Source organism: Arachis hypogaea, chromosome 5 (assembly GCF_003086295.3).
Source record: "Arachis hypogaea cultivar Tifrunner chromosome 5, arahy.Tifrunner.gnm2.J5K5, whole genome shotgun sequence".
NCBI lineage: Eukaryota > Viridiplantae > Streptophyta > Magnoliopsida > Fabales > Fabaceae > Arachis > Arachis hypogaea.
The window spans coordinates 88,120,276-88,144,872 of record NC_092040.1 but is presented as its reverse complement, the minus strand read 5'-3'; the positions used below and the strand labels follow the sequence as shown (position 1 = coordinate 88,144,872).

The following is a 24,597-nucleotide window of genomic DNA, read 5'->3' as shown; positions in this document are numbered from 1 at the left end:
AATTGTCTTGATCAATAAGTTGGCGACAATAATTGAGTTGGAACTGTTTGATGAAGGACAGCTGCGATTGTCTAGCATTATCAAGGGCCTAGTGATACATATTTATAGTAGCATGTGCTCATTTTATGACCAGATATTGCTTGATAAGGAAATAGAGTAATTTGTCATATTTAAGATATTAGAATATCTTTGACTCTCTGCTATTTTTGCTTTGCGGTTCTAGCTACATTTGCAGTTAGTTTCTTGGAAACATGCTATAGTGAGATATGGTTTTACATTTGCCACAGTCAATAAGTAAATAACTAAATATTTAGAGAAGTTTTCAATAAGTGGGTAATGATACAAGATACAACATTACAATGAGTTGAGTAAATTCTCAATGAGTTTGGCTGTATATAAGAAAATAATATTAAATTTTCCCTGTAGAGTTAAAAGTTTTACTTTTGAATGCAAAAGTCTTAAAATCTCTTCACTATTATCGTTGGGAATTAGATTGATAAACTTCTTTAAGATGTGACTGAATGAAAGGGGAAGCAAAGTTTGTAGTATATGGAGAACCATGGTCCATCTTTCTAGGGCCTATTATGCCTATTTACTACTATGTTGTTGATGGTTAATGTCCATTTTAGGCACGTCTTATTCCTGCATTTGAAACACAGTATAGCGGCCAATGACATGTGTGTCAAGTTGACAAATTTTATCTATTAATGACAACTATACATTCTTATAGTTATTATATGCATCTTCCAGTGCATGTGAATTTTCAGTGGTGTTAAAACTAATTGCATTGCGAAAAATGTTTTCAAGAAACAACAATCTTGAAAAGTACAATATTTTCGCCTTCTTTGGTAAAATAAGTAAATAACAGTCAAAAATCCAAAACATTACTCATCAAGAGAAATCAAATTTGACAGTAACCAGTTTTGCTTTGTCTACAAGGAATTCTTTGGTTACATGAAGGCATGAAGCTATGAGAATTACCCTAAACATTTACAATTTCTTGAAGACTAGTCCAATCCAAGAATATGAAAAGATGAATGCCTAAATAGAGCTCTTACTTTCCACGGCTTCTTTAAGCTTTCTGCCTAATGCAAATGCCAAAGGAGGAGGAACAGCATTACCAATCTGTCTGTGCTTGTGTATGATGTTACCAGAAAATTGATAGCAATCAGGAAAACCCTGCATTCATAGATAAAGAGAAAATTAAGCAGATGATATTTTCACTAATAAATCAACAAAAAAATTAATTTCCATTCTCTTAGGATTCCATTACTTCTCATATCATCGGTTATCGTGATAGTTAACCTAACTAAATTTGAAGACTTACTTGTGATCGAGCACATTCGCGAACAGTAAGAATCCTATCCTGGTCTGGATGGAAGCACATTCCAACCTTCCCCATTGGTTGAGGGTCTGTGATAGAAGTTGGGAAGTTTCCTTCCCAATCCAACCTACCAAACAGTCCCTTCCATTGATTATGGCGCTTAGCTGTGTTTGGCAAACACCATGGTATCAAATCAACAACTTGTCCAGTAGACAATTTTACCTGCATTTCATCGTGGATCAAAAATTAGATAAACAGAATAAATTATTAAGTTGTTTTAGGACATTCAATAATTAAACTTCAACCTTTTCATCTGGAAGGTCACGCCAATCAGCACCTGGTCTCTTAGGAATTTTCCGACATCTAATCAAGTTCAACTCATTCATCTCCTTTGATATATGATCAGTCAAGACAGCCATATCCCCGCGAATCTTCTTTTGAAACCATGAGACAGGCTCTTGTTTATACTGTCCAACACAAATACAGGCAACTCATACGTATAGGAAAACTCTAAAAGGATATCTAGCAGGCAATGCTACAGTTTTACATACCTCCATGTTTGCTTTAGAGGCTCCATTCGCCACAGCCGGGAGTTCACCAATAGTATCCCGAACAGTTATTGCACGCAATGGTGCACCATTTGCGGTACTGCGGACAGCAGCATACTGAACACCTTCTGATAATGTGATTTTCAACTCGGGTGCAGCAAAGACATGCATTGGCTCTGGCCACTCAGGAAGCACATCATCTGGGGAGGCTGCCCATATAAATGCACGTTTTCTTGACTGTGAAACTCCAAAAGCTCCAGCTTCAAGGATACCAAACCTCACCTTTTGGAAAAGCAAAGCAGCATTAGTAAGTTCTTTGAGACTCTAAAGTGCAATCAATTGGATAAATAAATATGCACCCATGTAAATTTACCTGATAACCCATCTCAAGAAGTGAAGCCAAGGTTAAACGGAATGTCTGCCCCTTATTGAAGGACACAAAATTCCTCACATTCTCTAACAAGAAATACCTTGGCCGGAAATAATCGGCAAAGGATAAGAATGCTAATATCATCTCGCACTGGACTTTGCTCCAAGTACTTTGGTTGAATCTGTTCATACCCGAGAAACCCTGCAAAAATATACAATTCAATTACTACAAGAGTATTATTATCAGTATAAGTGAATTACTGAAACTAAGTTAGCAGCTTTACAGACCTGGCATGGAGGACCCCCATTAATGAAATCAACTTGGCCAGGCATTGGTAAGCTACTTAGTTCTTTGTCATCAAGTTTTGCAGCTAACTCTGTAGCCTCAGTTGTTGAGATACAATCATCTGTGTCCCCACACTTCTCCATAATAGCCCTATATTGCAACACAATTGTAAGTTACTTTAAAATGGTTTCCACTCTGTTGAACCTTGGGGACTGGAATATTTATTGTAAATCAGATGATAATTACCTAAGAACAACATTGCAATTGTTAACAAACACCAATGCTTCAGGATGATTGGCTCTAAATGCATCCCCAGCAGGTTCTTCATACTCGATGGCCCATTTAGTTAATGTAATCCCTGAAACAATCAAGTGGTAACACACAAGTGCAAGTCATATGTATTTGATAGTAAACATGGTTATATTTCTTGTTATAATAATGTAGTAAGAATTACCTGACTGTTGTAACCCCTGCGATAAACCACCACAGCCAGCAAATATGTCCAATGTTGATAAACGTTTTTCATCCAATGTTCCTTCTTTTGCAGGCTCTGAAATGACTTCTCCCTCCTTACACTTTCCTTTTCTCTTCCTAGCTCCAGGATCACCAGAGCTTCCACTTGAATATTTTATTTTGATATGAGCTGGCAACTGCAAAGCATATAAAAAAGACGGTCAATTATTGGAAATCATTCAATTCAACCAATTGATGGTTTACAAGAACATAATATACATCCATGAGAATGCCAACAGTAAAATACCTGCTTAAGCGATCCAGTTGCAGGATCATACAAGTGCTCACAGAAAAATACATTTTGTAAAACTCCAATAGCACTGCTTTCAGTGATATCATTCTTCCTTCTGAGTTCACATTTTCCCTCTATGGATTCTACTGATATTGTGCAGGTTTCATCACTGTAATATACCTAAGTTTATAAATCACAAAATCTAAGTCAATAGAAGAAATTACACACAGAAAGGACATAAATGGAGCTAATACCCAAAAGAATATAACTATATCATTTTAAAAGATTATGTTCACCATTCACCAAACAATGTTTTTCTAATATTGTGAAGAATATTGCAATATGTTTGTGTTTGTGGTGCCTTTTTAGCTTCAAAGTAGCTTTTACCTCTTGAAGATCTGAGCAGTATGCCTTCGCACTTGATATATCTTCTGGTCGGTAAAACCTTCTGACTTTAACCTCTGTGGATTTAATTTCAGCTTGTTTCACGTCCTTTTTAGTAATGATCTCTAGCAGTTGGCACACAACATAAGGTTTAAGCCCTACATTCCTCCCACTTTTGTGAGTTGCCTGCTCTGTCCTTTCATCTAAGTCAAAAGGACTTGCATAAACATAATCACTAACAGAATACTGAGTCCCTCTGAGTACAAAACCAGATTTAGATGAAGCTACTTTGAAAGTATCTCTCTCCTTTTCATCTTCATTTAATTTGCAAGAGTGACAAATGCCAGACCCCAGGCCTAAAGAATCAAATGGAATGCTGAAGAAGGCACCTCTTTCAGGCCAATACAAACTTTTGCAATAATATTCAATAGGCAACCCTTTTTTCTTCCTGTCTTCTGCTCTAGCCCTATCATTTTTATCCGCAATAATGTTTTGTTTTCGATGCTGATATCCCCAAGGCCTTTTCCGAATATCTACAGTAGCAGGCTGCATTATATCCGCCAGTTTTAAGTCCCTACACTCATTAGTGAGAAACACCTCACTCTCATTAGCAGTGTTGCCAAGAACAGTTTCACAACCACGCTGCATTAGCCTTCCATGAAACATTTTTCCTCCATTTCTTGTTTCAAACATATATTCAACAAAATAAATATCCGGGAGTACATCTGATTCATCAACTTCCACTAACACAGATCCTCCTACAGCAATCACTTCCCCATGAATAATAGCCTGTTTATAAAGAAGATATCCAGAACTCATCTTACCCTGAGGATCACCATCCCATCGTATTTCTCTTTCTGAAGAAAATGTTTTGGGCTGTTTTGAAACTGAATGTGACTTTGGGCTTTCCTCCAAACATGTCTCCTGCTCAGGATCTTCATCTTCATTTTCATCCTGCTCCTCAACTTCATCCTCATCCTTTGGCTCAGTTGCTGCTCCCTCTTTTGAATCCTCTGGCAAGTGGTTTGAGTAATATTCTCCCCATATTCTATTGATCAGCTTTGTTGTAGTAGCTTGCATAGCTTTTCTCTTGGACACAATAGAAGCTACTGCAGCTCTAGGATTTAGATTTGGTTCACTTTTAGGTACAATTTTATTCTTCTTTACTAACCATTTAGTATGGTGTCGTGCTTCCATTTTGCTCATTAGTCCAGTCACAAAAGGAGACTTTCTGATCTTATCATCAGGAAATTCTGCAAACAGTTGCAGAATGATCTGTCCATGGACAACAACATATCTCTCAACAGCAGCTGGATCAGAAGAAATATAGGAGCGATGGTCATGAGCAAACTCGGCGGCTTTCTTTATAACATCTCCAAAGGAAAGTCGGGACACTCGGCTCTGCTCTTTCAGCATAGTGATAATATTGATAGCAAGCCTTGCAGTTTTCAATACTGTGTTATACCAAGGAGCATACTGTTTTGATGGCTTGCCAAGTCTATACCTGAAAGGAATTAGGATCAATTCATTGAGCCTATAAATATTGACAGATACAAAATTAAAATATTTCAATAGGAACTATGACAGATATAATAACAAAATAATTCTATTAAATATGTGCATAAAATATATGAATGCTTCACTACATGACCAATAGATTTGTGGCAGATAATGTGATTTATTTTCATTAGTTATGCTTGCAAATAATTCAGACTTCAATACACAAGTCAAAAATGGATTTTCTAATCTTATATCACAAACTAATCTCTCAAGTATAAAACAACAATCAGTATTCGAAGTATACATCAAGATATAAAAACAAATGGCACCTTATTGAGAAATGCAGAATAAAAAATAATAAAATCAAAATTTTGAAAAGTAATAAAAGTATTTAGTTTAGACAAAGGCAAGTACCAGGCAAGATCAGTCCGGATTAATATGAAAATCATGGATGAGCCAAATTCAATCATCCATTCCTTTATGGCACTCAGATAAATTGGCATTCCATCAACCTGTGCTCCTGAAGCAGTTGAAGATTGGCCATCATCAGTATCCAAATGGAACCCACTACCATCATCTTCAGTCATCAAACCTGATCCGAAGATAGTAACATCAATATCTGAACAAGGTTTCATTGGAAGAAGTTCCAATGAAATCAATCTTGCCTCAGAGTTGTATAAAGACCAATTGTGCAGCATGCTTCGTGGAAGGTCTTCAGGGTCATACACATCATAGTCATTATCGAAAACTAAAAACTCGTCAGTTTCTTGAAGGGAGGTCTTATAATATGCTGGAAGCGGATAGTCATTGGCAATCTCATCTTCATTAATTTTGATGTAGTACTTGTTAGAGGAAGAAGCAAATCTGGAGTTTTTCTTAGCTTTCATGGATTTCCAATCTATTTCTTCCTGCAATAGCCTTGCCAACTTTGCATCTTCATCTTCCTCAGCTTCACAAGTCATTGAATCCATGTGTTTCTTGTTCTCTGCATCTCCAATTCTTAAACTCCCATTTGAAGGTATTACTTGTCCATGTGCATAGTTTGCTTGTTTCTTACTCTCATCTCTAAGAGCAACAAGAGCAGGAATATCTGCAAACAACCTGTCATTCGCCTTGGATGTAATGTCCAAGCCCACGAGCTGCTTATAAATAAATTCACCCTGACTGATAATAAAGTCCTTTATAGATGCAGTTCCAGAAAAGCACTTGCTACCACTCATCAACCGAGCCATGCCAGCAAGTAACTCATCAAGACTTATATCAGGGTCCCCACCAGAAGACTTTGCAAGTCTTTTGTACACTTCAATGCAAGCGCGAGCCTTCTCATAAAAATGATCATAAGTTGTTTTGTAACTAGCAGCTGGCTTCAAGCAGTCATAATCAGCAATTTCAGTAGACAGCCATATCACTGGAGAGCCATCTTCATAACCAGAGATGTCCCATGTTTCAATTCTACCAAAGCCTTCACATCGGACACCTTTCTCCTTTTTCTTGTCAGTACTTTCTTCAAGGGGCAATATAAGGCCCGAGATATACAAATCATTAACCTCGAGCATCTCCAAAGGCTGTGCATTACCATTTTCATCATGAAGAATAAAGTCAGTAATTCTTCTGTTTGGACGGCCATCATCTTGTCCAGCTGTCAAGCCAACAGCCACAATTTCTTCATCTACAGTCTGATCTTTCTTCATTTCAATGAGAGAAGATTTCTCGGATATGGAAAAGGATTTCTCCTTCAAACTTTTACATGCTGCAGCTCGCTTGGGCATTTTGCGGGTACCAGAAGGCTGTTCACTTCTTGCCGATGCTGTCCGCTTCTTCTGTTTATTTGCACCCATAACTTCCTCTTTGGTTTTGGAAGCTACAGATTTCTTCTTACTCTTACCTTTTTTAACACCTACAAAACAAATGGATCAAAGAGTAGCGTTATCATTTTTATTTTAAAAGACTACAAGGTGAGTAATGCAAAGCTCACAGAAAAAGACAGGCATAACATATTTAGAGGCATTATGAACCATTGCACCTGTAAGGCTGTAATATAGAATAATAAAACAGGTAAGAAACCGGGACTCACACAAGAACAAGCAACCAATAAAGATTACAAAGCACATAGAAGGAAGCAACTACAGGGAAAAAGTAAAAATAAAAAATAAAATGCAATAACAGGCATAGTCTTAAATGAGCAAAAAATCTAATTGAGAATCATGCAGCCAATATCGGTTACTTAGATTGCACCATAACAATAGAGCTCCAAAATAATTTACAAAGAGACATAAACACTAAAATAAAATAATTTACAAAGATCTAAGGGTATTTACCATGATGGATTTAGGGAAATAAATTCATCAAGGGAAAGAAACATAAACACTGAAATCATGTAATTAAGCCTAGTAGTATTGTATGTATGAGCACTGATTAGTCATTACATCTATAATCTATCATTGCTGGAAAACTTGATTCTGAAAAATTAAAGTCATTAAAGCAGAATAATTAACAAGTTATTCAACCAATGAGTTTGGTGCCCAATGCCTACAAGTTCTACCAGTAAAAGTGTGTATGCATGTTGGAATCTTGGACGAGAAGAAAGGAAGGGGAACAACTTGATGAGCAAAGTAAAGTCCATTTTGCTCTTCACATACTTCCATTCTCTCATTTTCATTCACAGACATACCACAAAAAAGCACAACAATCAAATCATGCAACACAGGTACAACAATCATAAAACCATGAGACCGAAAGTATTGCACACAAGTATATATAACACACCATTCCACTATAGCATCATGCATAAGATTGCTAATGACCATTATATCAAATCAAAGGATCATACCAAAGTTATAGATTCCGTTGAGGTTAAACTAAAATCAAAATATTGTGGAGAAAGCTTTTGAAAGAATATAATAAAAGACAAAGTTTAATTTCACAACTAATCCAAAAGAAACATATTAGAAGAAATCAAATGCCGGAAAGCTATCCAATATAACACTAAGCCAGAACCCCAGTAATAACAGATCAATTCAATCAGGAAAAAAAATCCTCAAGAACAGATCTTTAACACGAAAAATCACGAGAAAACACAAAATGCTATTTCAAAATAAAACACAAATAAATCATTCATCCAACACCACACTGATAAAAAAAAAAGATAAAAAAAAAAAGCAGAACCATGGAATAAAAAAAGCATATCATTCTTGTATCGCTCATGCAAAACCACACTAAAATATCTTACTATAAGTAACCTAAAATTGCATGCGAATAGAAACCGGAGAAGTGAACGGGTTTGTGCTTATATACCTGAATCTGAGGTCTGAGAAGGTTCAGATTCACTTGGAACAGATGAATCTAGGAGCGCAGCGGAACCCATTTCTTTCAAATCCCTTCTTTTTCTGCAGAGAAAAGAAAAATGAATGTGGATTTCTGTTTGCAAGTGTAGTTGGTGTGCCTCTTGATGATATCAAAGGGACAAAGATTTTTTTTTTTTTTTTTCAGCGTTGGCGGGTACACGAAATTTTGGGAGGGAGGGTTTATTTGGCGCCCATTGGAAGAAGCAGCTTTTTATTTGTCTTTTCAGTTTTCAGTATGTCTTACATGGCAATATTATTGCAACATTTTGGGTTTCATTTTCCCACCTTTGAGCAATTTGAATATGAAGCCATACATTACAATATAATAATATATATTATTATATAGATATTTTTGCTATATAGATATTTAATTCATTAATTTTGTGTTATAAAATTATTAATTTTATTTGAAGTCTATGATAGTTACTTTAAAAAATATAACATGTTTTTATTAATGGACTTATTTTGTGCTTCCAATATTTAAAAAAATAAAAAACTTTTTTGAGTAGCTTATTAAAGTTTTATGTTATTATTCTTTAGACAATGCAATTAGTTGTTGAAAAATAACGTTTTCAACTTAATATAGAACAATTTTTTCTTTCAATTTTCATTTTTCTTTTAATGTGTATGCATTTGTCATATTTAGTATTAGATGTATAACTTGTATTATACGAAAAGATAAATGTTAATTGTTTTTAATAAATGTTTACCATGTCAAAATTTGACAAAGTGAGTTTAACCAAAGCGTCAATTGTTGGTTGTCTGTATAATTAACAATTTGATTAACTATATATGGAAAAAATGCTTAGTTGCATTGTTAAAGGAATAAATCACATTTTTATGGTAATTTTTCCAAAAGGAAACATTGGATTCTTTTCATTGAAAGGTTTTCAATACCAGCTTTTAAACTTTTTCATTTTTCATATAGTGTTGTTGTCTTGATTTAGGAACGAATCATCTGAAAATTCTCTCTATTAGTGTTATTAAATGTAATCTCAATAGATATTGTATGGTAAGAGACACTTGAAATAGAAAAGTTTTTGGTTCTAGATATTGTATGTGTTTTCCCCCTCTTTCTGTTTCATGTGTTTTCCTCCTCCTCCTTCATGAATCAACACAACACAAAGAACCAGGAAAAGAAAAATCTTATCATATCACAATTTTGTCCCTTGCTTCCCAAGATACAATTTGATAGTCAATGGATGCCTTGCCTGCTCATCGCCAATAGGTAGGCCGTAGGCATTGCCATGCATTGACCCAATCGGACCAAAGGGCAGTGCCGGATCCCTACAAAGCTAGTTGTCGACACCAGCAACCGCTGCTGTGTTTTCCATTGCATCCCTTCAGAATTTGACCCTACTAAGTAGATACTATGAGCTATTTAACCTTAATTAACATGTTTCTTGGCTATTACACTTGGTGATTAAGGACTAATGACCCTTTAGTTATCTTCTTAAGTATTCAATTCTGATATATAATTAACAATACATCAGGAAGACTGATCATTGGTACATATTTTATCAAAATATCTACAAGCAGCGTGAACAAGAGAAATTTATTTAATATTAACATATTTGCTAAAATTGATCCAAATTTACCAACTTAAGTTAATGATCTAATAATGTCTACAGCAGCTTAATGTAAAAGCGAGAACCTCATTTCACTGGGGTCATTCCGTCCCTTAATGAGGATTCATGTTAGAATGAAGTCCCAAAACATGCTCCCGCATAAAATCATGGCGAGTTAGAATCCCAACAACTGGTGGTCTCTGCAATATTTATAGAGATTGTTAACATATTTTACACTTGCAGCATGGGTAAGCTATATAAGTTGTATAAAACTGCATTACAGATGTAAATTGCAACCTTTTACATGCCTGAAGAATGCAAGAGGAAACTTTTGATTATAAATAGTTTTGAGACCTAAATAAGTTAATTGTAGTGCAAGGTAAAGGTATCATACCAGTTGGCTCTTCGGAACAAGACACATGTGCCTGAGTCCGAGTGTGCGGAAAAGAACAGCAGCTTTGGCAAGTGACATTGTCTCGAGCACTGTGTATGGTGATGCATTACTGATAGGATGCAAGTCCACATACATATCCTGCTCTTCCTCCTTGATATCTAGATCCTCTAGTTTTACACCCTTCCCTAGTCCTGGCTTTCCGAAATCCAATGCAGAAATTCTTTGGAAGGTGTCATGGCTCACAAGCACCCTTTCCTTCGAAAAAATCTTTGCCTTCAGCAACACTAGCAAATGGGACCTCAGCACAAGTCCACAGAGCTCTGGTATATCCGTGAATGGTGGTTCATTGATGACAGGAAAACCATTGTGCCCTGTATTTTCCAGAGCATGCAGTATATTTCCCACCTTTTCTATACCTGAAAAGGTGATTAGTAGGCCAGAGACGACGTCACGTGCAACCAAATTCTGCATGTAAGGTTCTGCATGAGCCTCCAAATAAGGAATCCCTTTGATCTTCAGTATTTGGTCATAGACACCCTTGTTGAAGGAATCACCCACAGTTTTTGAGATTAGTAATACTACCATCACAAGTGGGAGTAACAAGAGATCATTTGTGAGTTCAAGCAATATGACACAAATTGAGACTGTCATTCTCATGGTGCCACCAAGGAGGGATGCAGATCCAAGGAGAGCAAAGAGTCCTGTGTCAAGAGTGGCGATCGGTTTGAATAGTGTCCCTATAAACCGGCCATACGCAGCGCCGGCAAGGATAACTGGAATGAAAAGCCCGGATGGAATAGCAATGCCGTAAGTGATTATCCCAAGAGAGTAGATAGTGGCAAAGTAGATGCCCAAGCTGGAAATATGAAACTCCTTGGTTAACCTCGAGCTGTAGAGATTACGAATAGCATCATCATTGGTGTTTAGAAAGAGTGAAGCAAGATCATTGTAGTAGCCTGGTTTGCACTGAAACCTTTTGTATTCTCCAGACTCATTGACCGAGGGACAGATTTCTGTTTTATCAGTTGGGCAGGGTGCACAGGTTGAAATCCATGGTAGGAAATAATAACAACATGATGTCAAAAGAGAAATTGCAACAACAAGCATGATTTTGAACGCTGCACCTTTTCTGCCAAACCAAGATTAAACTAAGGGATTATTGGCCGTGCATGTTAATACATTAGGACTACAACAAATAATGGTGAATAGAAAAGTCATACAAGTAAATGCCTAAATTTATTTAACTTGAATGTGAGAACATACTCATTGATGATGCTATATGTACGAACAACCTTATCAACAAGGTAGTTATACAAACTTCCAAGAAGGCCTCCAATGATTCCCAATAGTATGGTTGCTACTAAGTCACTGGCGCTATATGTTCCCGTGAATGAATTGACATCATAAAGTATCAGACCACCTTCCCCAAATAACCCGCATTTCCCTGTGGAGCAAAACTGAATTGCAACTCTGAAAAAAATAGCAACCACTGCTGTTGTGAAAAATGTTCTCCAGAGAAGAGCACTCCGCCACCTAAAGGAATACACCATTCACGAAGTTATGGCCACAATTTATAAATGCACATCCAACAATAAAGTAAGCTTGTTAGTATTTTTAGCACTTGGTGAAATTACATTTTCAAATTTACAAATTTACAATTACATGAAATTCAGAGAGAAAAAGTGACTAGTCTAAGTAGATAAAGATACCATGAAGCTGCCTCTTCAAGGGCAAAGAGGACACCACCTACTGGAGCACGAAAGGCAGCAGCAACACCAGCAGCCGCACCACAAGTTATCAGGTCTCGCCGATCACGGTCATTTTTGAAATATCTAAGCCAAGACCAAGTCAAGCCATACTTGCGTGATCCACCCTGCCCCAACAAAGAAGCTAAGCATGCACCTGTATGTACCATAGGTCCTTCTTTGCCTACCACAAATCCAGAAGAAACTCCCAGGATAGAACCAATAATCTGTATATGTAGAACAAAAGGTTTCATAAGAAGCTTACTATTTCCCAAGATTCAAAAGTAAAATATCTAAAAGATTGCTTATTGTTTTTATCATTCTGCATGCAGTAAGTCCTAAAAAATCCAAGAGAATAGGCAGAAATGTATTTACAACTTTAGTGTTATTCACCTTTACAAAAAGAGTGCTCGGAGCCAGTATAGAGTGTGAATCCACACCATTCAGATATGCTTTTACCTCTGGGATACCAGAGCCTGCTGCTGCTGGGGAAATAAAAGCACAAAGTGCACCGGCGGCTGCTGCTAAAACCACATTGATACCGGCATATACAACAAAAGCTTCAAGATATCTGCACCGACACTACGACTCTGTGAGAATGAATGAACAATAGACTAGACATATATAGTGCAGCTCCCTCTTAAATGTACCAATTCCATCTTTCCATATAAAGAAAGACTACATCAAAGGAAAATTCAGTGGAAAAAGAATAAATGCAATGTATTTATAATTTATTTTCAAAGGCCTCTTATATAATAGATCCATTTAAGTTTAAATTAATGGTAATTGGCTTCTAAACCAATAATATAGCATATTTCTCCAGTTAGGATGTAGACAGTTGATTAATAGAAGCGCAATCAAATGATGAAATAAGCACATCAAACACATTAATATCGTTAGAATATCCATGCTGTTGGAACTAGGAACAGGCTCACCTGTGTTCAGATATGAGACTGGTAGTCCTAAGCAGCTTGAAACCTGCTATATTCTCAACTGAAATACTATTGAAAAGGCCAATAATTCCAGTACCTAATCCAATAAGAAGAGCAAATCCCCACTTAAGTATCAGATACTGGAATATCTGTACCTTCTTTCTAGACCTCCAGTCTTGCTTAAAAACCTCATTCTCAAAAATCCTGAAATTACAGAAAATAAGTAATCTCACGTCAGCCCTCTTCCATCAGTAATGGATATGTCAAAACATTAAGACAATGCTCGAGTTGTTGCTTCTTGTAATTTCAGCTAAGTCATAAATAATTACATGGCTATATATGCTGGGAAACTTGTGATAAAATTAACAAAACAAAAGGGATGACAAGTCGGAAAATGTGAAAGGTAAAACTTCAGTTTATCCTCCCCAAAGGGTCACAAATGATGCAGCATACTACAGCCAACAAGGCTCTCGTTACTTCCTTTCCTTACCTTTATTCTCCTTTTCCTTTCAAGTTTCAAGTACCGGTTCCGCTACGTTACCAACAGCATACCTGCCAACTTCTGCCAACTTTTATTTATAATTGTGTTTCATGGAAGTGTGTTCATGGATATGTCTAATAAAAATGTCTTTTTTATAACTGTGTTTAATAGAAGTGTCTTTATAGATATATTTTCTGGATGTGTCTCTTTATACATGTATTTAAAATATATTAATTATTAGACACATCTACGAACACACTTCCATGAAACACAAATATAAATAAGAGTTGACAAGTTGGCAGATAATATGTTGGTACCCTATACTTTTTCTTCAAGTACAAGGAAAATTAAAACCGTGTCCTCATATTACAAACCGAAAGATATTTACAATAATAATAATAATAATAATAATAATAATAATAATAATAATAATAATAATTAATAGAACGGTTGTCAACGTTGTTGCCATGTCTCAAGTTGCATAACGGTCACGCTTGTTGGTGATGAACCATTGCATCATTTGGAAAATAAAGAAATGTCTTTTGATGAAAAGTCATAAACATTGAAGGGACATGTTTATGTACGTGGAACTGGGACTGAAGTGTAATTGTTTCACGCAAAACATGTAGATATAATCCCTTGTCTACTATTTCAAGTGCAACATTAACTAAGTGTGTATTTTAAGTTTTTAACTATTATAAGTTCTGAAATTTTTTTGTTCCAGAGAGTAGAGAATTTCTTAATATGGCTAAATAAGAAATTCATAGATTTTATTATATCCTAGAAGAGTATTGTCATCAACTCTACAGCAACTAAATATGGAGACAAATATCTCTCAAAAGAAAGCAATCTAACTATACCTTGAAACGACAACAAATATAAGTTTTTGTCATCTTCTACTCATAATTTAACAAAAAAGTCTCATACAACTTGGTAAAATGATGGAAGCACATCATGTAAAGACAACAATACACAAAAATGGTTTACTAAAATAGAATGATATAAAAGAACCATGTTTGAATTGAATACTGGAAATTTTTATATGAAACACAAACTTTGTCTTTGAAAATATGAGAACCATTCAATCAAAACCAAATTTTGTCTTTTCCCTCCTTGAAATGTACCTAGAAGAAAGATAAAATTATCCCGAAAGAGGCGTAAGCTGCTTACTCGTAATCAAGGCTTTCAATAGGGCAGAGGTTGGCACCAATGATAGCAGCCTGGGAAGTGGTGTTCCTCCTCTTCAATAGAAGTGGTTCTGAGTATGTCACATTCCTTTCGGAAAACACTGATTCATGCCTTTCCACTACCTCCTTTGAATATAGAAAACCTTCACTCTCTATGTCATGCATATCATCATCATCATGAACTACACCATTTTCTTTATACATCTTCTAAGCGACTCCACCTGTTGGTGCCACCTGCATCAGTTGGTGTCCAAAACCTGTTGGTAGATCCAATCTATACCTTACTTGCTAGCTAGTATAACATTGAAGAAAGAAAAACTAATAAAATGCTCACAAAAAAGGAACCGTAGCAAAAAAGGTATCACATCAAGAATATGTTACACCAATCAATCCAAAGGTCATAGTTAATTTTCAGCTTAAAAAAAAAAAAAACCAATAAATAAATAAATGCTGGCAATAAAAAACGCATGCTAAAAGCCGTGTAAGGTCTTTGTTGCTATGGCTTCTACATAACGCTAACCTAGACCACTAGAATTCCAATCAATAATAAATTGACCTAAACAACTTCCCCAAAATAAAAATTTTAATCCGAAAAATTAATAAATATATAAAAATCATATATCCAAAGGATCATGCTACAAAAAAAAAATTAAATTTTAAATTTACAAGGCACGTACGAATTTGATATACCTGTTCCAAAAGAAGAGAAGCAAGCGAAAAAGAGAGGTATCCAGAATTGGGTAGGGAAAACAAAAGAGAAGAAACGGCGGTTGCAGAAATATATATGGATTGAGAAATTGGAAGAAGGTGTGAAGGATTATAGTAAAGGAAAAAGGGAGAATAATCCATTTAATTGTTTCCTTTTTGGTGTTGTTATGTAATGATGGATAAGAACAAAGACGGAAGAACAAAAAATATGAGCCGAATCGGAATGAAACCGTTATTGTTGATGAGACTGTTTTCCATTGTGGGGCTTCAGAATTGGCGGGGATTCGGGAACGCTCCACTTTCGGATTCTTCTGGTCCCACCCAATTCACATTTTAGAGAGACAAAAATTAAAATAAAAAACAGATATTTTTATTTTTTAAAAAAAATATAAAAAAACATATTAATTCTTATAATAATCTTTTTAATTTTTTACCGTCTTAAACATTCTGTGACTATGTTGCACTCGCAGGCAGTTATAGAGGGTTGATTGCGAAATAAGGTTAGAAACTATTTTCAGCACAATAAAATAATAGCGACATCGTGGTAATATGATAATGAATTTAATGCGAAATAAAAAAATAATATCTAAAATGATAAAAAAATTTAAATTTTAACTAAATATATAAATATAAATTTTTTTATTTTATTTTAAAAAATCAATATTTTCTGTAATTTTATCTTTTCTAAGCTAATATTTTTCTTTCTTTTATTTCTGATGGCATCTTCTAACACGATGACAAATAAATAATTAATCCATAGCTTATGAAAATTTTAATCATGTTTTTATAAATAATTTTTTTATAATTTTATATTTAATTATTCTAATAATAGATTATTTTGCTAAAAATATATGTAAAATTATATATATATAAATGTATATTATAACTGTTTTTCGGTATTCATAGAATTTTTTTGTAATATTTTTAGGAGTAGTTTGTGCATGTTTGGGCACCATTATTTTGTTAAAAAAAAATCTTTTTTCAATGAAAAAAGATCTTTTTTAATTTTTTAACGTGTTTGGCAAATTTCTAGTAGTAAAAGTAAAAGCACTAGTAAAATAAAAAAAAAAGATCTTTTTGAAAAGCTGTAATTTACATTTTTTTTAAAAGATCTTTTTTTCTTAAAAAAAATGTTTTTCATATAATAAATAAACAAAAAGTACTTTTATATTGTTATACCCAAACATAATTGATAGATAAAAAGACTTTTTTACATGAGATATCCAAACATAAAATTACTTTTACTTCTCTATAAGATCTTTTAAAAAAAGATAAGCTCACCCAAACAAGCCCTTTGACTAGCTTCCAACAATTCTATTTTATTTTTTTCTTTTTACAAAAGAATGCTGAAAATTTCTTCTTTGTAAATAAATCTTATTTCTAAAATAATAATGTTATCATATTAAATATTATCTTGGTCAACATTTTTTTAATGATTTTTTCTGAATGAAATAATTTTACTTTAACTTATATATTTTTGATTAATTATCAGATTTTTTCCCAATCAAATAGAACTTTCCACGTAATAATTTTAGAGGAAAAAACATATAGTACTACTAACATTTATTAGTACGCAAACATATTTTTTCTTTTTGTCATATTTGAATATTGCATGTCTGGTTGGTGCTTGGCTGCTTGCAAAGTTGCAAGCTAGTTGATAGATACGCTTGCCGTACACCTTCGTTATATTCTTCCATATTACTATTGCAATGCATAAAAAAAAGAAAAAAAAAAGAACGTACGATAAAAAATTGAGAGCTAAAAGTCAGCCTGCTGTATACTTTATTGGGAGCAACTGTAACAGAAAACACAAATAATTTAATTATTATTTAAAGTCTCATTTTGAAATAGTGACAGTATAAAATTATTTTATACAATAATTAATGTAAAATATAATTATTTTTGTTAATGCAGCCTTGTGTGAGTAAATATGCATTTTATACTAACAATATATTAAAATTAAATTCATTATATTATGTTGAAATATACATGAATATAAAATACTTGAAAATATATAAAATAACACACACACACACACACACACACACACACACATATATATATATATATATATATATATATAGTCAGTAATTTTTTTGTGTGTACGCAGCATTTTTTATAATATAATCCTAACTTGATAATAATAGTGATGACTTATGAACATGATACCCAGATTACACACAGAACATTGATCAATTTTAATATTTTAATTTTTTTAGAAAACAAAATCTAATTAGCAAAATGAACAATAGATCTTTATTAAATGTGTAGTACAAAACCAACAAAAGTTGGTTAATTTGTGTTGCAAAAATGTTCATCTGAAAGCATCAACCTTTTTGCTTCAAGGCTTATTTTCTTTGTATAAAATATTCCACTCTGAGCTACCTGTACATAAGAACTTTTATAATCCTGAAGCAAATGACTGCACCAGAAGCAGTACTTCAATGTAAACAAAGACAACTACTTTACTATGATCATTCAGTCCTCTTTGTGAGGATTGATTCCAGGGTATAGTCCCAAAATATGCTCCGGCATGAAGTCGTGGCGCGTTAGAATCCCAACAACTGGTGGTCTCTGCAATGTTTTATACAGAAACAGCATTAGAGAGCTTGAAGCCTTCAAGCATGCAAACATCAAATATCAATTTCATTAAGGAGTTAAACCTTGCTTCTAAAACAGTTTGCTAACAAACTAGTCATGAAACATGTTTTAGTGACTAATTTAGCATTTTGATCTTTAAGGGACTAAATTAGTGGTTCAGCAACAGGATATTTAGAACATAAAACAAGTGTACCATAATGCTGAGTTAAGTCTCAAAGTGGTTCCTCATATTAGTCATGTGCACTAAATTAGTATCCGCAATCTTGCACCAATTACATCCTTAAGATCGACAAAAAGTACACCACATCAATCCTTCATTCCTTTTCCATAAAGTGACTCATCTCATCGTTAAGGACTAACATGGTACACTTTTGCCAATCTTGGACATAATTGATGCATTGGGATCTCAGGAACTATCTTAGTACACGCGGCCAATCTCAGGAACTACTTTGGGGCATAAAGCATAAATCCACATTGGAAGGAAAAGATATTCATATTCATACCCCTTGGCTCTTTGGGACAACACACATGTGCCTAAGTCCGAGTTGGCGGAAGAGAATGGCAGCTTTGGCAAGTGACATTGTCTCGAGCACTGTGTACGGTGATGCATTAGTTATGGGATGAAGATCAACATACATGTTCTTCTCTTCCTCATTGATATCAAGATCCTCTAGTTTCATTCCCTTCCCTGATCCAGCCTTTGCAAAATCCAATGCAGAAATTCGTTTCGAGATGCTACGGCCCATGAACAGTCTATCCTTTGTGAAGTTCTTCCCCTTAAGCAACACTAGCAAATGAGACCTCAGAACAAGTCCACACAACTCTGCTGCATCTGAGAAAGGTGGTTCATCAATCACAGGAAAACCATTGTGTCCTGTAGTTTCCAAAGCATGAAGTATATTCCCAACCTTTTCTATGCCAGAGAAGGTTACTAATGGACCCGAGACAACGTCTCGCGCAGCCAAAGTCCTCATATAAGGTTCTGCATGAGACTCCATATAAGGAAGTCCTTTGATCTTCAGAATTTGGTCATAGACACCCTTGTTGAAGCCATCGGCCACAGATTTTGATATCAATAAAACCAGCATCACAAGAGGAAGTAATAAGAGGTCATTCGTGAGCTCAAGCAATATGACACAAATGGAGACAGTCATTCTCATTGTGCCACCAAGGAAGGATGCAGCTCCAAGCAGTGCAAATAGTCCTGTGTCCAGCTTAACGATCGGTTCGAATAGTCTCCCAACAAGCCGGCCGTATGCAGCCCCGGCTAGGATAACAGGAATGAAGAGGCCTGATGGAACAGCAATACCATAAGTGGCTATCCCAAGAAAGAAGATAGTGCCAAAGTAGATGAACAAGCTTGAAATATGAAACTCCTTGGTTATCCTAGAGCTGAAGAGATTTCTAATAGCATCATCATTGGTGTTTAGGAAGAGTGAAGCAAGATCATTGTAGTAGCCTGGTTTGCACTGAAAGCTTTTGTATTCTCCGGACTCGTCTACCGAGGGACAGATCACCGATTCATTAGTAGGGCAGGGTTTGCAGGTTGCAATCCATGGTAGGAAATAAAAGCAACATGATGTCAAGAGAGCAATTGTGACAACAAGTATGATTTTGAAAACTGCACCTTTTCTGCCACATCAACATGATAAAAGGGGTTAGATAGATTAGTTGTATGTGTGTTTGGATCTGCTTTTGCAGAATTGATTTTGTTAGAACTGATTTCTCTTCTCCCAAAATCAATCAATTATGGAAGTTATATCATCAACATGGTGTGATCATAAAGCTGCTATAGTAATTGCCAAAAATGAATTTGAACTTGAAAGTTAGTTAGGACATACTCATTGATGATGCTATATGTCCGAACAACCTTATCCACAAGGTAGTTATATACACTTCCAAGAACTCCTCCAATGACTCCCAATAGTATTGCTGCTAGTACGTCGCCGGCGCTGTATGTTACCTTGGAAGAACCAACATCATACATTATCAGACCACCTTCTCCGAATAAGCCGCATTTCCCGGTGGCGCAAAACTGAATTGCAGCTCTTAAAACAATAGCAACTACTGCTGTGGTGAAAAATGTCCTCCACAAAAGAGCACTCCTCCACCTAAAGAAAAAGAAAGAAAATGATGAGTTTTCAGGCTATGCTATGTAACATCTTTGTTTGTTACTCTTTTTACACATTGATGATCAAAGCAACATAAACTCTTGCATCTAGTTAACATCTTATAGAGAATGTTAGAAAAATTGGATTGGTAAGTAAGTTTTTCTTTCACTCAATATCAAATTTACAAGCTAAAGATAGTATGAGATTAAGAGAGTAAGAATGAATAGTCTAAGCAGAAATAGATAGATACCATGAAGCTGCCTCTTCAAGGGCAAAGAGGACCCCACCTACTGGTGCGCGAAAGGCAGCAGCAACACCAGCAGCCGCGCCACAAGTAATCATGTCTCGCCGGTCCCTGTCATTCTTGAAATATCTAAGCCAATTCCAAGTTAAACCGTACTTGCGAGATCCTCCTTGCCCCAATAAATTAGCTATGCATGCACCTGTATGTACCATAGGTCCTTCTTTGCCTACCACAAATCCAGCAGAAACTCCAAGGACGGAACCAAAAATCTGATACAGTTAAAATCGTAGGTTCCATAAGATGCTTAACATTTCACAAGTTTTAAAATGCAAAAAATGTAAAAAACTAGGAGTGAATCATCACTAAATTTTGCAAAGATGAGAATATCCACTGAATTCCTTTCTAAGAGGACTACTCAGAAGATAATGGTTCAATCTTCATTGGAATTCTTTCATCAGAAGTAATCTTTTATGATCTTTGTGTTCATGCAGGGATTCCAAAGAATGTGAGAGGAAGTCCCAAAAGTAAATAAAGAAAGAATGAGAAATAGGAGGAGGACTTGCTTCTATACTTTTAGGATTATTCACCTTTACAAAAAGAGTGCTCGGAGCAAGTATAGAATGCGCATCCACGCCGTTCAAATATGCTTTCACCTCCGGAATACCAGAGCCTGCTGCTGCTGGAGCAATGAAAGCACAAAGTGCAGCAGCTGCTGCTGCTAAAACTACATTGATACCGGCATATGCTACAAAAGCCTCAACATATCTGTACTTAAACCACTACTCTGTGAGAATAAAAATACACACAAGATAAAGATGGTAACAGTAAAGAAGTAAAGAACTGCATATAATTGTTTTGTGATTCAAATGTCCCTTTTAACTTGTTAATACAAATAGAAAACACAATAGAGTAATTTAACTACACTGATTTTTTATTTTGAAAGGGCTGTTATAGATTCATTTATGTTGGAAGATAAATGGTAGATGGCTTTCAAACCGATAATCTGTCATAAAACATTTTCTAGATTTTTAACCATTTTTCATATTGGATCAGGAATAGACACAATAAAATATGACATATTTTCATTTTCTGGTAATGAAGTGGAGACTTAGATTAACAGATTTATCAATCAAATGATGAAATAACTCAATGGTCATGTTATAAGCACATCGTGCTTATCTTTAAGGCTCTGTTTGGGAATTGTATTAGGATACAAAATACAGAGATACTGAGACAGTAGAAACGGAATATATTTGCCCCTAATGTCCCCATATTTTAGCTGCATAGAAAATATAGAGAAAATTTATCCGAAGGTTCGTATCCTCCCATATCTCTGTATTTCTATCCTGAGATAGTCTCCGACCGCAGCCTAAAGTATGTCGTATGGCAGCACAACTAGTATCTACCAAAAGACAAAGCTAACCTGTGTTGAGTCATGAGAGTGGTTGTCATAAGCAACTTGAAACCAGCAATGTTCTCAACTGAAATATTATTGAAGAGGCCAACTAGTCCAGTGCCTAATCCAATAATAAGAGCAAATCCCCACTTAAGTATCACATACTGGATTATCTGAATTTTCTTCCTGGACCTCCAATCCTGATTAAAAATTTCATTCTCAAAAATCCTGAAATTTACAGCATAAGTATTTCCTGTCATCACGCTGACGATCTATTGGTAATGGATATGTCAGTAAGATGAGGAACTTTACTTAGAAACATTTCCCAGAATAGAACTAATTATAGTAGCAAGTAGAAATGACGAGCAGTCACATAATTTCAGAACACAAGAACATTGCTTGATCCATATAATAGGCTATGTTTAGTTGCAGCATAAAAACATACTCCAAAATTTTGCAGACGAATTTCATGTGTAAAAATTCGTATGGAACTCATCCAGGAGAACAGATAACATGGGGAACCATAAGATCAAAAACTCATAAAATTAATCAAAAAGAAGTGAAATTTCCAATTTGGCTTACTCATAATCAAGGCTTTCAATAGGGCTGAGGTTGGCACCAATTATAGCAATCTGGGAGGTTGTGTTAGTCCTTTTAACAAGCAGTGGCTCTGCATATGACATGTTCCTTTCCGAAAACTCCGACCAATTCCTCCGAATTTCGCCCTTCCCATCCAACAATACACCTTCATTTTCAATGTCATGTAGTACATCCCCATCACCATTGCTTACACCATCTTGTTTGTTCTCCATCTCTTAAAGTCTTAGCAAAAAACTACTTCACTTTTGGGTGAGTGCCACAAAGTTGTATTAATCAGAACCTGCAATTAAAGTACCAACTTCACACTAAGCATGTGATCTTATATCATATAGCACATTCACAACACAACATGTGGACAATTTATTTTTATTTTTATTTTTATTTTTTCTGGATCAAGAAACAGTTGGCAAAACATGTGACAGATATTATTTTGAAAGGTAGAGCTCATAACAGTATAACACACAAGTTCTCAAATTCAAACCACAGTAATCAACAGTGTATAATCCAAGATACTATGGATAAGTGTTGGATCAACAAACAAATCCAAAAATGAGAAGAAGAACATGAAAAGCAAGTTCCTTGATTTCATGCATGCAGCAAAATCTATAAAGGGTATGAGTAGAAACCAGAAGCTATGTGATCAAGTGAAGTATATCCACTGTCAGTAACCCATCTTTTAGATCCAATCAAAACTTGAACTTTGCTGGTTTTGCCTTAAAAAAATTGGCAATCAAATCCAGGAAGTACTTTTAAAAATAAAATAAAAAAGATAAGAAAGGTGGAGCCTTTTTTGGGCTAGTTTTATTCTCTAGCTGAAATTGAATAAACAAACAAACAAACAAACAAAAAGAGAAAGAAGAAACAAGAGAGGTTGAGAGGTTCTTACAGTAATCAATAGTAGTACTGTAGTTTACTATGAATCAACACAGTATCTTTTAAGTTCCAACTTCCAATATCATGAGCTGAAGGATCAACTCTATTTGCTGATAACCACTTTGCAAGGTCAAACAAATAACTTGAAAATTCAGGGAACTATCACTGTGACATGAGTGAGATACACAATAATTTAATTACAGCGCATATAATAAAGACAACACCTCTTTTTTTTTCTCTATCTCTCTGATGAGTGTTTCAGGGAACATCAACCACTATAAAAGTAGTTGGAAAATTACACATCATATTTCGTTATTTAAATAAAAAAATAAACCAATTCAACATCACAAGAAAATGGAATAGTTTGATTTGAAAAATAATAAATAAAAATTTGTTTGTTGTGACTTGTGAGTGATACATATATGACATAAGAAAGGAGTAATTGGGACCACTTTCACAATTGGTTATTTATTTTATGTTTATTTTTTTTAAGTTAAAAGTGTGGTTGAAATTCGAAATTCTTAAATAAAAATGAAGAGATTATACTATTTAAATTATAGTTGGATGGATATTTTATGGCTACCTCATCCTTTGGTTAGGAACATATTGGTAACAAAGAAATATAAACATTAAAGTATTAAACTGACCAAGCTCGTGACAACAACGTTAGTAACATCAATATTTGAATACACATAAACATTAAATATATCTAACTATTATTATTTTATGATGAGATATCATATATCTTGCGTGAAGTCTCGGACTACTTAGGACGAAACTTAACTGATTCAGTTTTTTTATAATTCACATCCATTGAAAATAATAGTCTAAGCGTTAGATTTAAAGTTACACAATAATAATAATAATAATAATAATAATAATAATAATAATAATAATAATAATAATATGCATGTATCATATATAACAAGTGGTACTCCTATGTATAGAGTATAGACACACACAAATATAATCTAGTTATAATAACGTCCTAATATCAAATTTAGAAATGGCAAAACGGGTACGGTTGATAACTACATATGTATGTATAGCTGTATATATTAAATAACAATGAATATTATTATTATGAACATATTTTCACATAAAGATGATTATTATAAATTATTAGATTATTTGATATATTTAATTAAATATATTTAATTGAATGATCTAATGATTTATAATATTATTTTTATACGAATATGTCTTTATGAAAACATTCACTTTAAATAACATAATATATAAATACAAAATGTGCAT

General features: G+C 34.6%; 3 protein-coding genes across 7 annotated transcripts; all 3 read right to left on the bottom strand.

Moving 5' to 3' along the window:
* Nucleotides 1-862: 862 nt before the first annotated feature.
* On the bottom strand, nucleotides 863-8,775 carry LOC112801761 (DNA (cytosine-5)-methyltransferase 1). The gene is made up of 12 exons (XM_025844670.3): nucleotides 8,451-8,775; nucleotides 5,571-7,053; nucleotides 3,660-5,160; nucleotides 3,288-3,452; nucleotides 2,982-3,177; nucleotides 2,774-2,885; nucleotides 2,530-2,677; nucleotides 2,246-2,443; nucleotides 1,876-2,154; nucleotides 1,630-1,791; nucleotides 1,328-1,546; nucleotides 863-1,179 (listed from the first exon to the last, which is right to left on the bottom strand). The coding sequence occupies exons 1-12, from the start codon at nucleotides 8,518-8,520 to the stop codon at nucleotides 1,042-1,044; spliced, it is 4,671 nt and encodes a 1,556-aa protein (XP_025700455.1). The 5' UTR covers nucleotides 8,521-8,775; the 3' UTR covers nucleotides 863-1,041.
* A 1,148-nt stretch (nucleotides 8,776-9,923) lies between these two features.
* On the bottom strand, nucleotides 9,924-15,761 carry LOC112801760 (chloride channel protein CLC-c). Of its 2 annotated transcripts, none has more exons than XM_025844669.3 (8): nucleotides 15,498-15,761; nucleotides 14,791-15,041; nucleotides 13,143-13,343; nucleotides 12,601-12,778; nucleotides 12,172-12,434; nucleotides 11,726-11,995; nucleotides 10,463-11,591; nucleotides 9,924-10,268 (listed from the first exon to the last, which is right to left on the bottom strand). In XM_025844669.3, exons 2-8 carry the CDS (start codon nucleotides 15,009-15,011, stop codon nucleotides 10,182-10,184), a joined length of 2,349 nt encoding a protein of 782 aa, XP_025700454.1. In that variant the 5' UTR covers nucleotides 15,012-15,041; nucleotides 15,498-15,761; the 3' UTR covers nucleotides 9,924-10,181. The 2 variants fall into 2 exon arrangements, with proteins under 2 accessions (XP_025700454.1, XP_029154242.1); XM_029298409.2 differs by having other exon boundaries at nucleotides 14,791-15,064; nucleotides 15,498-15,716.
* A 1,987-nt stretch (nucleotides 15,762-17,748) lies between these two features.
* Nucleotides 17,749-23,733, bottom strand: LOC112801759 (chloride channel protein CLC-c). Of its 4 annotated transcripts, none has more exons than XM_025844667.3 (8): nucleotides 23,354-23,733; nucleotides 22,450-22,747; nucleotides 21,895-22,095; nucleotides 21,059-21,236; nucleotides 20,478-20,740; nucleotides 19,958-20,227; nucleotides 18,620-19,748; nucleotides 17,749-18,089 (listed from the first exon to the last, which is right to left on the bottom strand). In XM_025844667.3, the coding sequence occupies exons 2-8, from the start codon at nucleotides 22,677-22,679 to the stop codon at nucleotides 17,994-17,996; spliced, it is 2,367 nt and encodes a 788-aa protein (XP_025700452.1). In that variant the 5' UTR covers nucleotides 22,680-22,747; nucleotides 23,354-23,733; the 3' UTR covers nucleotides 17,749-17,993. The 4 variants fall into 4 exon arrangements, with proteins under 4 accessions (XP_025700452.1, XP_029154241.1, XP_025700453.1 ...); XM_029298408.2 differs by having other exon boundaries at nucleotides 21,895-22,067; nucleotides 23,354-23,629; XM_025844668.3 differs by lacking the exon at nucleotides 23,354-23,733 and adding an exon at nucleotides 23,094-23,351.
* Between the last annotated feature and the right edge of the window lie 864 nt (nucleotides 23,734-24,597).